This window comes from Bombus flavifrons, chromosome 14 (assembly GCF_040668555.2).
Source record: "Bombus flavifrons isolate JBK064 chromosome 14, iyBomFlav1_principal, whole genome shotgun sequence".
Taxonomy (NCBI): domain Eukaryota; kingdom Metazoa; phylum Arthropoda; class Insecta; order Hymenoptera; family Apidae; genus Bombus; species Bombus flavifrons.
In genome coordinates this window covers 8,589,527-8,603,362 of record NC_138455.1, presented here as the reverse complement: position 1 = coordinate 8,603,362, position 13,836 = coordinate 8,589,527, and the positions used below count along the sequence as shown (strand labels likewise).

Sequence of the window (13,836 nt, the reverse complement as noted above, 5' to 3'; positions counted from 1 at the left end):
TTATTTAAAAGTATCACAGACTCGCCCAACGTACGCATAAAAAGTAATTTACTATAACTCAGGTATACATAAAATTACTTATCTATAATTTACTATAATTTAACTATTATCTGAAATTATTATTACATACAGCTATTACATACATTGCATTATTACATACGGCTATTACATTCTTACCACAGGTACTTCGTAGTAAATTATAGATCAGTAATTTTCCATATGTACGCACGCATTATGTTGTACGCGAGGAATTTATCAAGCAGCGACGATCGAGCAACTCGAGAAGCCAGAAAATTCGACGGAGGCAAGTTCGATAATCCAGCAAGATCCAGGTGAAATGATCGAAAGGGAGAACAAGGATGAAGTAAAAAGCCAAGAAGTTTTCGCAAGATAGCATCGTGATAAGACCAAAAACGGCTAAGGGGGACGAAAAGCTTAGTAAAAACGGCGGCTAATGTCGAGCTTTCCGCTTCGTGGTACCAGGAATGATCGCACTTACGGTCGCCGAGCGGAAAAGTGGTGAGACAGGACGAAGGGGAAATTGGTTGCACGTTGCACTTTCAGAGGCTTTTTGTCAGTCAGCTCCGACCGTGGAGCCAATGAAGTTCTCTTTCGTTCGGTCTCTATGCTCCTCTCTTCTCTTTTCTACCTCCGTCTCCACATACGTCCATCTCTCATTCCTATTAGTAACAACTACTAGATCTTCTACGTGACGATGATCGAGATAAGATCCTCGGAAGGTAAATTTTTCGCCATCGAAATTCACATTTTTCGTCGATTTCTCTGTTTCAGTATCAATGTCGTATATATTTGTGTTAGTTAGTTAGTGCGATCACCACTAAATCCGCGTAAGTTTTGACTTTGAAATAGTTCCGTACGTGTGATAAGTTCATTTAACGGTCATGGCCAAGTAATGTTGCTGTTTCTTTTGGCTATTATTTTTTGAAAAAAGAAAGAAATACATTTAAGTAGCTGACGCAATTGACGCGTGATAAATCAGAAACATATTTATGAATATTTATCCGAGTAGATTGACAGTTCACTTGACATAGTCCAACAATTAACTATTTCAAAACAGCTTCGGGCTATATACCTACGTAAAATGATGTGTCATTTTTCAAAGGATATTTAAACAACGCTGGACATGTATTTAACACGAGAATAAAACGATCAATCTCAGTCGTTGTTGATGAATTTACAGTTTCGTGCTCCGCGATTCTTTACAGTCTTCTTCTTCCATTTTCCACGGTTGCACTTGCAATACGAAATATTAGAAATTAGCGTAACAAAAATATATCCAAGTAGATCAACTGAGACGTCTAACGAACACGCCAAGACATAAACGTCATAGGTAAACGCGTGATTCTCGATAATAAAAGTGAGATCTCTGAATAGAACGTCGAGTGAGAACCGAGACACAATGATTTAATTATCGAAAGAAAAAAAATTAAAAAAAAAAGCAAGGATAGGGAGACACGGAAAGGAAGCAAAGAATAGGCAAAGAATCAGAGAGTGCGGCGATCGTAGAGCTTAACCGCTATCGATAGCCGCCATTATCATAAAAATATGAGAATTCAACGTTGACCGGAGATCACGGGGAACGATTGCCCGTAAGCATGGCAATTAGTCACGGCCTTATGACCCGGTGCGCACACGTTACACCGTAATTATTCTCATAATCTGCTGTCATCGCGTTTTCCCGGTAATCGTTCGCATTAAATTCATCTCCGAGCGCGGTTCAAGTGCGAGCCACGAGCCGTGGAAGCTCGGGCGAGTGCGAACGCGAATGGAGAAGGCTAGCAGAGAGACCTAACCGAAGCAAGAGGCTCGCAACGGGATACATAATATACATAATTAAAAAAGAAACAGACAAAGGGCGGCTAACTAGCCTGGCAATTATACGTTGCAACCGGGGAGATACGAATTCATCTCTCGTCGCCTTTATTCAATTAACCTACGAACTGAGAATCCACGCACCGTGAACGTACGTGACAAACTTCATCTATTTTCTTTGTTTTTCTTTTTTTTTTTTTTTTTTTTTTTTTGGAAAATCGCTCTTGTTTCTTGAAGGAAGAATTTATTCCACACATAGAACGTGTTATCCGTAAGAGTTTATTTCTTTTTATCTCGCGATATACACAGGTATGATTTAATTTGGCAAGGAAAATTAGGCTGAGAGATTTTGTGATTAACGTTAAGAAAGTTAATCCCAGTACTAATTAATAAAATTAATATCAATCCCAGTACTATCGACGAGGGAAAGGATAAGAATTTTGATAGCTTCTAGAGTTTGGGAAATATACTTGCTCCTTACCTTTTCACACAGATTGAGAAAATTGAGAGTTATGAGATTTCAATATTTGGAAAATACAGTTGCTTTTCTTATTGTTTAGTACGAATAGTCTTCCTTCCGGTTGAGAAAATTTCTCAGCATTAAAAGGACCGATATTATAATTTTAATAATCTCGATAAAAGAACATAGTAAGAATATTGATCTTTTTCCAGCACTTTGAATATGTATTAGGTTGTCCGAAAAGTGTCCTTCTTTCGCAAACGTGCTGTTTTACAACAAACGTGAAACCAAGTCTGTGAAATGTCGCGTTGTTTATCTCAACAGCACAAAATGAATCGTACGTAATTCGACGAAATAATCTAAAAGAAAAGTTGTGCGTTTATTATTTCCTCATAAAACGAAAAAAACTTTTCGGACAACCTAATATTTGCTTCTTGTCCTATACTGCGAATGCTCCTTTCGTACGAAGTTAGAAAATACGTCGTAGAAGAAAAATTAGATTTATCATTTAGCAAAAACAAAAACCAAAAAATAATGAAGAAAATAACGGCATGGAGAATTATTTGTAAAGGACGGGAGATTATCGCGAGAGAAATTATTTTTGAAGAGACTTGAACGCCGCGCAAATCCTGTGCACGTAATTAAGTAGTAAGCGACTACTTGCAACAACTTGGTAGGGAAGAAGGACTTTAATGAGCGTGCTTGACGAAAGGGAAAAGAAAGTTTGTTTGCTAAAACGAGCTGCAGGATGCGCGAAAGACGCAACGCGTTTCGTAATTCTTGATTCAAACGGCGCGCGGTTTAACCCAGTTTCGCTCGATTTCCTAATTTTTCTTGCCATTCCATCGTCGCAGGTAATTTCACGACGCGCGAGCATTTACGTTACGAGCAACGAACGAACAGAAATAAAAAAAAAGCATATCGTTAGGTTAAAATTCTCTGTGCTGTGAATTGTCCGAAAAGTTTCTTTCGTTTTATAAGGAAATAATACACGCACAATGTTTTTTTGTTTTGCATTAGTTTATTGAATTATGCACGAACATAATAATAGAAATAGAAATAGTATAAAACAGAAATTGTTGCTCATCTCTATTGTCACCTTATGAAACGAAAGAAACTTTTCGCACAATCTAATAATAAACGGAAACTCGGTGTCTGTTTCAATGAACAGCAAGAAGATAATTCTCTTCCTCGTGAATATTCATGGTCTTCGGATCGAACAAATTCTTCGTTTGTATTGAAAAAAATGATATCGGAAAACTTAAAGAAGTTATTGAATTATATAATTCATAGTGAAGATCGTGCATAAAACTTGTAATATCGATATATTTATATACCTATGAATTAATAACAGTCGTAACTGTTAATTAGAACAAGTCAGAAAAAGTAATTACCCACGCTGCCTATGCAAAAAAGCTCCGCTCCAAAATTAACTCTTAATCGCGCTCGTACGACTGTCACGATAAACAGAGGGAGAGGAAAAAAATCAAACTGAAGTAGGAAAACATGCTCTATTAAAAACTGTTACATATGCGTTATTAACTCCTTTTTTTTTCAACGTACAAAAAAGAAACATCGTTTAGAATTACAACATTGTATTGGTTTTTGTCACCTCACGGAGATTTCTTGTAAATCGCTTGCAAAAGGAAAACGGAGAGACTTCACAGCAATTTGCACATTTTTTTCCTTTCTTTTGCCACCAAATACGTTAATTGAAGCGTTGTTTAAGCACAGAACCGATAGGAGAAAAAGGATAAAAGAAACGTTCAGCTCATAAAATATCGGCAAAGAAAATCATTGAACGTAAAGGCGCGGGCAGAAAAAAGTACGACGTGAAGGTGTTATCTGTCGATCATTTAAATCGATTAATTATTTGGAATTATGATCGATACTAGAATACAATCAATGTTGCCGGTATTTAATTATCGTCGTTAATTATTAACGATCGCGTTAGATCGACATTAAAGCTAATTATGTGTCTGTGCTATAATAAAAATCATTGTGTTACCTTAACGAATTGAATCTGTTCCAGCGACACTGCACTTCACGCGGAACCGCATAATTATTTTTTAAGCGCACGATCGAACGACGGGGTAAAGTGCATCCTGGTGATATTCTGGCTTTTATTCACATTCGGTATGAAATATTTATCTTTCATGCATAGGAGAACAGCTTATAACAAGAATATCTTCTAAATGAAATTCACTAGCGTTCGACGTTCGCCAATTTTTCCACGAAATAATAATAAAAATATCAAAGCCAGATAGAAAATAGCGAAATGTATAAACCGGTTAAAAGATACAAAAGGAGATAAAAAGTCCTACTCGTGAAAATCTTCGTACATTCAACAACGAGAATATTATTTTTTAAGTAACGTTCACTACAATTCCGTCGATATTTTTCATAAAACGATAGCAAAATAGCGGAAAGCCAGATGGAAAGTATTAGAGATGCAAGAAAGGATAAAAATCCTTCAATAAAGTGACCTTCCATTGTATCAGCCGGTGGCAACACCTTCGTCGATCTTTTCAGGTCTCGTAAAAAGCGAAGGAGCAACAAAGATCCGTGCAAATTCCAAGTCCGCTTCTAATCAATTTCCACGACTCCTGCTCTCTACATACCGTTACATTCCTATCGGAGAAAAAATGGAGAAAAAATGGCCGCTTTCTAGTTGGTCAGGCGAAAAACCGTATGCAACCGAGCTAACTGCGAAGGATCGTTCGCAACTTTTTACCGGCAAATCATTTTCACAGGTTGACACGCCGGATTATTTTCTTACTACAGTTACCGGTTGCACAGACGTTTTTCAACAACAACGTGCAACAAGCGAAAAAATCCCGCGATAGTACATAGGCGAATCGATTAATTACAAAGTAGCTGGCGAATCGACGACACGAGCATCGTGTTCGACGGCGATCGAACCACCTCAGCCGTGAACAACGCTGTCCATAGAGTGTGGCGAACACCTTCTTTTCGAATACTTCTTTCCACGTTTGCGGAATCGTTGACGGAAAGTGGAAGAATTCGCGGGCAACACGGTTGGGTAATTGATAGACCGGCTACACATACTTTTTCTCTTTTCTCCCCAATGAAAGATCCTTTCTACGAGTTCTTCTTATTTTTCCAAGGTATAGGAATTATGTTTTTAATTTGTATAACATTTCAGTTTAACGGTGGTTCCGTTTATTTGCGATAAATTCGGTGGAATGAATCGAAGGATAATTTGAGGAATTATTTTAAGGAAGTCGTTGGGAATTAAAGTTGTTCTTGTCTCTCGCGTTAGGAAGCTTGGAATATTCTAATTCTTTTCGTTCTTCTGGCGAAATCTTTCATCGTGACGATAACTAAACGAGTCGTTAAATCATTTTCGTACGGAGAAAGAGGACAAATTATTTACAAACGAGATAGAACTTATCTGTAATTCTACGAACAATTCGCGATCTATCTGATTCTAAATATATATCGTCGGAAAATGTAGTCACAGCGTGAGAATAAAAGGCTTAAGATATTCTATTCTTTATGTAACCATTCTATAATCGGTTTTACATTGCTATTTCTGTCTTGCGATTCTTCATAGACACCTCCGAACGCTATATTTAGAATTTTGCTTCCTACATCCTGCGTAAATCTATCAATTAAGATATTCTAATCTTTTCGTCTGTTCTATTTATAATCGTCGCTGTGAGTTAATTTCCGCGTTATCGTTCGTAGAGATCTTCGAATATTTAAACTTTCATGTACGCTGTGTACATTTGCAAATATCCCAAGAAAACGTTTATCTTCATCAAGTTTCTACAAATTTCGCTATCGGTTCGTGTGCGACCGTTCGCCATGAAAATCCTTGAATATCCGAATATTTACATCGTACGTGACATACGTATCTCGAAACGTCCAAGCGGTTTGTACGTACGATAGATCTAATGGGAAGAAAAGAAAAACTACAAGTCCTCCGAATTTGTCTATTTCAGAAGATGAAAAATGCCAAAGCGGAAGACTGGAGCGTTGAGGATGGAAAATAGTTGCCTATCAGCCGCGATCGAGAAACGTTTCACGGCGTTTCTGTCGTCTGCATATTGTACGACATTAATTACAGAAACGGCGCAATCATTCATTCCAGCGGAATGATGCAAAATAGCACGCGGAACTCGGTGCAACGCGATGAATGTCCGGCGATTAACATTCGAAGTATCAGGTTCACTGCTACCGCGTGATAATCTCGATATTAATCTTCGTCTTCGAAGACGTACAATGCCATTATTGTCTCGGGCAGCACGATAATTTGCGAATGGTAAAAACTGGACGCGAGTCGTCCTCGCTTTTTTATTCTTTTTTTTCTTTCCTTTTTTTCAACGGTGCGCGACACATCAGGGAAAGAAACCGGGAGGGTGAACGACCCCGTGTTATTTCGTGAAACGTCGCAAGACCGGCTCAAACTTTCAAACAGAGACTTAATGAACGATGCATAATTTTCGCGCTCCTATTTTTTTGGACACTCCTCCCCAACCGGATTTTTCTTCGGCCACGAGGAAATAAATTACAGGTTGATTATGGTTGCTCGTTCCCACGGGAAGGATAAAGGCGTACAACTACCACACAGGATAAATATTTTCTAACGTCCTGCGAAATTCATTCGACGCGAAGACTCCAAAGCTTCGCCCTAAAGCGAAACGATAATAAACAATCGAAGCTTCAAATTTCTGGAAACATTCACGCGAGTATTTAGGTAGCAAAAATTGTTTCTAACTTCGTGCAGCGAAATTCAAAATTGCTTTCGATCGAAGAAACATTTTCTTTTACATCCAGTGATAAGCAAAATAATATCTAGAAATACAACTTTTAAGCGAAACGACGTTCGCAACGATCGAGCTTACGATCCGTTGAAAAATTCATCAGATTTTCGTTCAAACCTTTTCCATCTCTGCTATAACCTTCTTGTAAGAAAACTCTAAGGTTGTCTATTTAATCAGAAAATACGAAGCTTCGATGAAAAGTAAATTGGAAGAACGATGAATAAATTCTCCTTGGGAACGCTGGTCACAAAGCAGTGTACTCGTTTCGTTGAACAGGACGTTCAAATAAATCACTGTTTGATGTTTGTATTAAAATTTATGTTCGAAGGATAACTAAAAGGAAAGGACTTCGGCGACGGAATAAGAATTATAGGCACTAGAATAAACTATAACGCGAATTAGTTGGAAACTATCGTAGCTACTTTATCGAGTGCAGTGTAATCTGGATGATTTAAGAGCAACTTGCAGTACTTGCACAGAGAAGTTCCAATACTTCAATTTAGAAAATGGCTATTGATTTTCTAATTGCGTTTCATTTACACTGTATAACGCCTCTGAGATAATCGCGTTTTCTGCAACCAAATGAATTCATGCACTGAAAGCGTTGCTTCCATTCATTTTAACGTTTCATCGTCCCATCGATTTTACTGTTTTTAGCGTCAGAACGCTGTAATTTCCGACCAACGATTTACACGTCCTCAACGGTATATCATTTCGGATGCTCGAACGATTCATCTTGGAGTACGATGCGCGCAAAATTTGTTAATGCTAATTCGCTATACTTTAAAGAAATTAGAATTCCACGTGCAAAATGAAAAGAGGAAATCTATCGGCAAGTTTTGTATCGTTCTGAGCGATTCAGAGGACTCAAGAATATTCATATTCGATCGATTCAGAAGTAATATGCATACAAAATGTTAACGACGATTCGCTATACCTTTAGAAGATAAAATTCGACAGGAAAAGATAATTGTAATAGGAGAAGGAAGCTAATGACAAATTTTCTGTTACTCTGCGAAGTTCTGAACGAACGATTCACACATTTTCAGGAGTATTCTACTTGCAAAGCTTGACCGATCCTTCGAAAAGTGTCAAACTACCAGACTTACTAGAGAAATTTTTTCACAACGATGCTAAGTGTTTCGACAACATAGTATTGAGAACAAGAAAGTACCTTTCACAGAAAAAGAAAGGAACGAGCGCGAAATTTCCCAATGTTCTCTAAAATTCATTCAACATGAAAAAGCAGCTATCTCTCTACAGGAAAGAAACAATAACATTAAAATGTTTCTCCAAACATTCGTACGGAATATTTCCGAATAACAAAGAAGGCACAGCGTACAATATCTAACGAGACAATTTATCGATACAAGAGCCGAGTATTTGAATCGAGGATTCCTAAACAATGTGAAACATTCCGTTAGCTTGGACAACGAAACGATGGATTTCCCTTGTATATGGCTGCCCTTCGTTTCTTCGCGATTGCACAAGCATCTTGGTATGGGAATTCGTTACCGAGAAACGATATTGCGCTCAGTAACGGGAAAAATGAAACGCACAGATTCCATAGCGATTCGCAGCATCGTCTCTTAATAAATCAAACGTGGAATCAACGATACTGTTTATACGGAGAAACCAAAAGCGAGTGAGTTCGCTTCCTGCCAGCGATACGTCTGTTTTGGAACAAAGAATGTAAATCGAAGAGGTATCGAACTAAGGTGAAACAAAAACAAAGCAACCGATGGACAAACAAGCCGACTTTGACCGTATAGCCGGTAACTTTTCAAAAAAAGGAACAATACAATAGATGTCAGAATTCGTAAGGAATTTGTAGAGAATCGTTAAATTGTTTTAGGTAATTGATAGGAATGTAAGAGACAAGGTGTGCAGGAAATGTTAAACATCGTTCTCTTAAGAAAATAGGATCATATTGTATTTTATATGTGTGTTTATAAAGTGATGTTTGTAATGTCTGAATATTTCTTTAGTTTCGAAAATATGAAATAAAATTGACTCTGCTTGGTAGAATATATCAGTCGTTCCTTTTTACAAACTTGTTGATAATCTCGGATTTTATTTTATCCGGCAAATTACAAATTTCCATTCGTTCGAGTTATTCGTATTAATAATTAATTCGTTCGTTATTAGAAATTTATCTCGTTATCGCGATATGATTGATCATTGTACACGTTCATCGATCTCGCTAATTGCGATTAAATAATTTTCTAAAACTATTGTTTTTTCTACGTCTTGCAGCGTTGATAGGCAACAAATTATCAAATTAACAAGCTGAAATTAAAATTCCCTTGCCTGTGGTAATTTATTGGTGCTATAATTCTAAATGTATGTATATAAACACCGTTTGGAGTTGAATAATAACAGGTGCTCGAAAAAGAACGTATGTTCCAAGAATTTCTTTATGCTGTTAAAAACCTTGCTCCAAAAGCGTGGCTGATAAAAACCAAGCAGATGAGTTAACGCGTGAAACAGGAAAGCTTAAGAAGGGTTGTTTCATTCAGAATCTTGTTTGAAACCTACTATTATTCAATTCTCACCGATTACGCTCAATTTTTGGCTTCTCTTCCATTGGCTAACTCATCTGCGAATGGTCAACCCTTTGAGCGTGGAATTCATTCATTTATACCGTGCAAAGCACGATTGAATATACAAGTTGAAAATCTTCGATTTTTATGGCAATTAAAAATTATTCGTTCGATCGACTCTCGATGATCTACGAAGGTTTAATAAAATTCTATATATAAAATTACACACGTTCTGAATGAATAATAAAATTCAGGAAGAACATTTCCCTGTGAATATTTATTACCTAAACTAATTTGCTGTGTTGTGTTATTATATTGTTGCAGATTAGAGATAAACGTTCGAGAGACGCTATGATTTTCTAGGAAACGAGCAACATCAACATCAACATCGATACGTTGCCTCAGCTTCATAACTACTTTCCACTACGAAGAAACAATAGGTTAAAGTCCTGGACTTTCGTATCGAAACACGCTACACATCTAAAAAGTAAACACAGCGAGAATTCTAAAACGTAAGAAAAAGAAAGGATAGGCAAATTTTCTGTATTTATTTATCCTTTATATTCTTCAGAAAATAAATCTCAAGTTGTGAGTAAGCTATAGTTTCTTCTGCTAATTTACCCTCTTGTTCGCTCAATTACGATTAAATATAGAGAGCAATAATAGCTCAAGTACAATCCTATTCAAATATTAATAAGAACCACTCTATATGTCTACCCTATTTTCCTATTTTCATAAAGAAACGTTGTACAATTATCAACGTGTGTCACTGCAACATTAGAACGTACAGCTTCTATCGAATTTCCTCGATTAAGAACAAATTCTGTATATTTTTACTATATTTATTCAATGTTCATACAAAAACGGTATTTTATAATTTAATCGATGTAAAATTACTGATTCATTTAAAACGTTCTATTAACGATAGAACAGATAATTCCATACACAATTAAGAACTCTATCTATATATATCTTACTGTTTCCATCGTGTCTCCATAATGAAAAAATATTGCATAACTTCACCGCCATTTTTAAGAAAGAATCTCTACTAAATACTACATACTAATTTCTACTAAATCATTAAAAAGTCTCTATAAACAACGAGGGAATTCCACGCTCAGTGGGTCAACCATTGGAAATCAGAGTTTCTACTATTTGAAAAAAAAAGAACAAGTACTTAAAAGAAAAGAGAAATATAATATTATATGAAAATTGATTGAACTTACCTTACTCTGGACATAGTCGAGGGCCAGCATGCAATCCGAATATCCGGTCTCGGTTTTGATAGTGGTGCCGCCTTGTCCTGGGCCGGTGGAGCAGAACCCGGAACCAACGACTCCGACGGGTCCTCCGAGGCCGGCTGCCGCCGCCGCGGCAACGCTGTCCCGATACCACGGATACATTTCTCACTAGAACACCTTATACAGTCACCTGATGGCGTATCCGCGTCCAAACACACGATTTCGCTCGATCAAAAATTCGTCTGGCACCGTAGAATAGTCCCGAGGCGCCACGGTTCCTTCTTACGTCACTGCGAGCACTTGGCCGCACTTCCGATACCGATTTTTACCTCCGACCGTTTTCAGATGCAACCTGATACACGTAGATTCCTACCAAAGCTGATAATCGTCGCCTTTCTTCTCTCTCCTTTTCTCCGTCTGTTTCTTCTCGAAACCGGAAATACGGATAATAAGGACAGCTTCTCCCTTCTTCCTTAGTTTCTCTTCCTCTATATGTAGAAAACAGTAGCTTCTCCAAGCTACACAATTACTAGCAAGTGTATCTTCTAAGAAGTGTCTAAGAAAATTCACTAGACTCCGATATAGAGTGTCGCGTCCCTTTTCCACGCATCTCGGTTACTTCACGCGTTATGGGAATTTTCGTTTCCAACACGCGATACTTGATATTAAGAGACGCACTGTTTCGATATATATGATATATATAATCGCGTATATTTAATTTGCCATTGTAACACTACGTGTTACGCTGTGAACAACCGAACCGAAACTGTGGATAACTTCGTGCACGATGTAAACACACCGTGTCGGTTACAGACGGCGTCAAGGGTGAACCGCACTGGCCTAATGTTTTCGCCGTCCTATCTCTCTCTCTCCTGCGTGGTGCGTGATTGGCTCGCGGCCTTCGATCGAGTCTCTACTAGCGAAAACCGTTTACCTTAAAAATATAGTTCCTCGGTCGATGACTAGATTATTATCTACTATCCTTTCTCTCTATTCTACTTATATGTCCCTTTATGTCTGTCTTTTTCTTTCTTCCTCGATGTCACACGTACGCGTATACACAATCGATTCGCACTTTTCTCGCGAAAAGTCTCGATCGAACGTGGAGATTATTGCACAAATATTGTAATAATTAGTCGCGGTATTCGTAATATTGCACTTCGGACAAAACTGCACTTTTATTTAATTTACGTTCTCTGATGACGTCCCCGTGATCGGCTCCGTCGACAGCTGGACTCCGCTCCCCACTGTCATCGCACTCCTCCTCAACACGTCAACATCGACTGTCACTCTTTATAGGTTAGAAGCTCGCACGGTATATACGCTCGTACGTTCCATGATCGCGTTCCTCGAGTGCCAGGAAGCGCAGGATGACTCGCGAGATTCCTCGAAGACCCTACCGGCTTACCGTCGAAACGACAACCACCTCCTGTACAACGGTCCATGCATCGAGGCTGCTGCATTTCATGATAACAGTAACTCGAAACCATTCACCTGTTCTTCAAGTATTCTTCTACTCTTCCTCGTTGCAGTACACTTCGTCTCAATGATCGTCTTGGCTCACTGTGTCAGAGATTCGAACGCCCAAATCCGCAGGGAGGGTGGTATCGCAACCGCGGCCATCTTACCGGCGACGAAAAGTGGCGGGAAAACGATGCCACCGGAAAAGCGACCGAGATTTTTTCTCGCCGGCTTCCTCTCGTTTCTTCTGTCTATCGACCAACTTCCCTCGGTGCTCAGGTAGCACGCGTCTCCTCCTGGAAAACGGAGACCACCCTTTGATCGTACGTTTCTTTTTTTCTGGCGTTGCGACGAGCGAGGAAAAAACAGAACCGGCGGGGCCCGGAAATCGTGAACCGTGGACCGCGGACGCGGTTGCAGCACTGACGCGGGAGTCGCGATTCGAACAACCGTTCGGCCGCCCTCGGTTTCATTCGGCCGCCCTCGGCTCTGCCCCTCGCGATACATCGCGAGTCGCTCGTGCTGCGTGGATTAAGGTGGGGGTAACGAGCCGCCGCGGTGGGATTAGGAGGCAGTGTGGGGGAACGGGCGGGTTTTCTCTCTCTCTTATTAACCCCTTCTCTTTCCTATTAGCTCCTTCCTTGTCGCTCCTGTCGCTGAATATGTATTATTGTTACAGTATATTGGCGGTTGTTGCAATATTGTTTAAAATTCTTTTTAATGGAAACCTTAAAGCTTTAAAGGAGAGTGGCAAACGTGTAATAATAAAAGCCTAGCAAATTTCCTAGAATATATAGGTACAACTATCCTTAACAGTGTTCTATAATAAGGAAGTATCTAATTTTCTATAAAAAAAATGTTATAATTCATCGATTTCACGTATACCAGAAGTATTTGCCTTTAAAGGAAAGTATAATAATAAAGATTTGAAATTATCTAGACAACACTCAATTATCGAGTGTTGTATAATAAGAAACGTCTATTTCTCCGCGGAAATATCTACAACTTATCGATTTAATTTACACCAGAATTTCACGTTTATCAGAGGATATATATAGTACCATTAATTGGGAAAATGACAAATATCAGAGTCCGAGAATGAATCACTTCTTTGGATCTCTTTCACGGAAACAAGAAACACAAAAGCAAATATTCTGCATAAAAACTAGGTTTTCTCTTCGCATCGTTTATCCAACGATTCTAAGTAATTTACACGCAGTAAAACCGACCTAATATTACTAAAGATATGCACAGGCGCAAAAATGTGAAAAATTCACAAAGCACGAAGCTCCTACTCATCCCCTTGCATATCTAATTAATTAATTATCCGATGCACGCTGATGAAACACGAATAACACGTTTTTACTAAAAGCCAACGTGAACACGATGAAGAACCGTTTGAACACGAAGCAACATGATAAGAATGTGATTCGATGAAAGGCTGAAGGATTTCTTGAATGGAGAATACAAGACTAGACCCTGACCTCCTACAACTTAATTTCACACTG

The 13,836-nt window shown here is 38.5% G+C and overlaps 1 protein-coding gene across 2 annotated transcripts in view; it reads right to left on the bottom strand.

Annotated features, from left to right (window-relative positions):
- Positions 1 to 12,756, bottom strand: part of LOC138187057 (zinc finger protein rotund) — a 241,965-nt gene extending 229,209 nt beyond the window's left edge. For both annotated transcript variants that reach the window (XM_069127507.1, XM_069127508.1), the window contains exon 1: positions 10,853 to 12,756. In XM_069127507.1, coding sequence (XP_068983608.1) covers positions 10,853 to 11,029 — 177 coding nt within the window. In that variant the 5' untranslated portion in view covers positions 11,030 to 12,756. The remainder of the gene's footprint in view (positions 1 to 10,852) is intronic.
- Between the last annotated feature and the right edge of the window lie 1,080 nt (positions 12,757 to 13,836).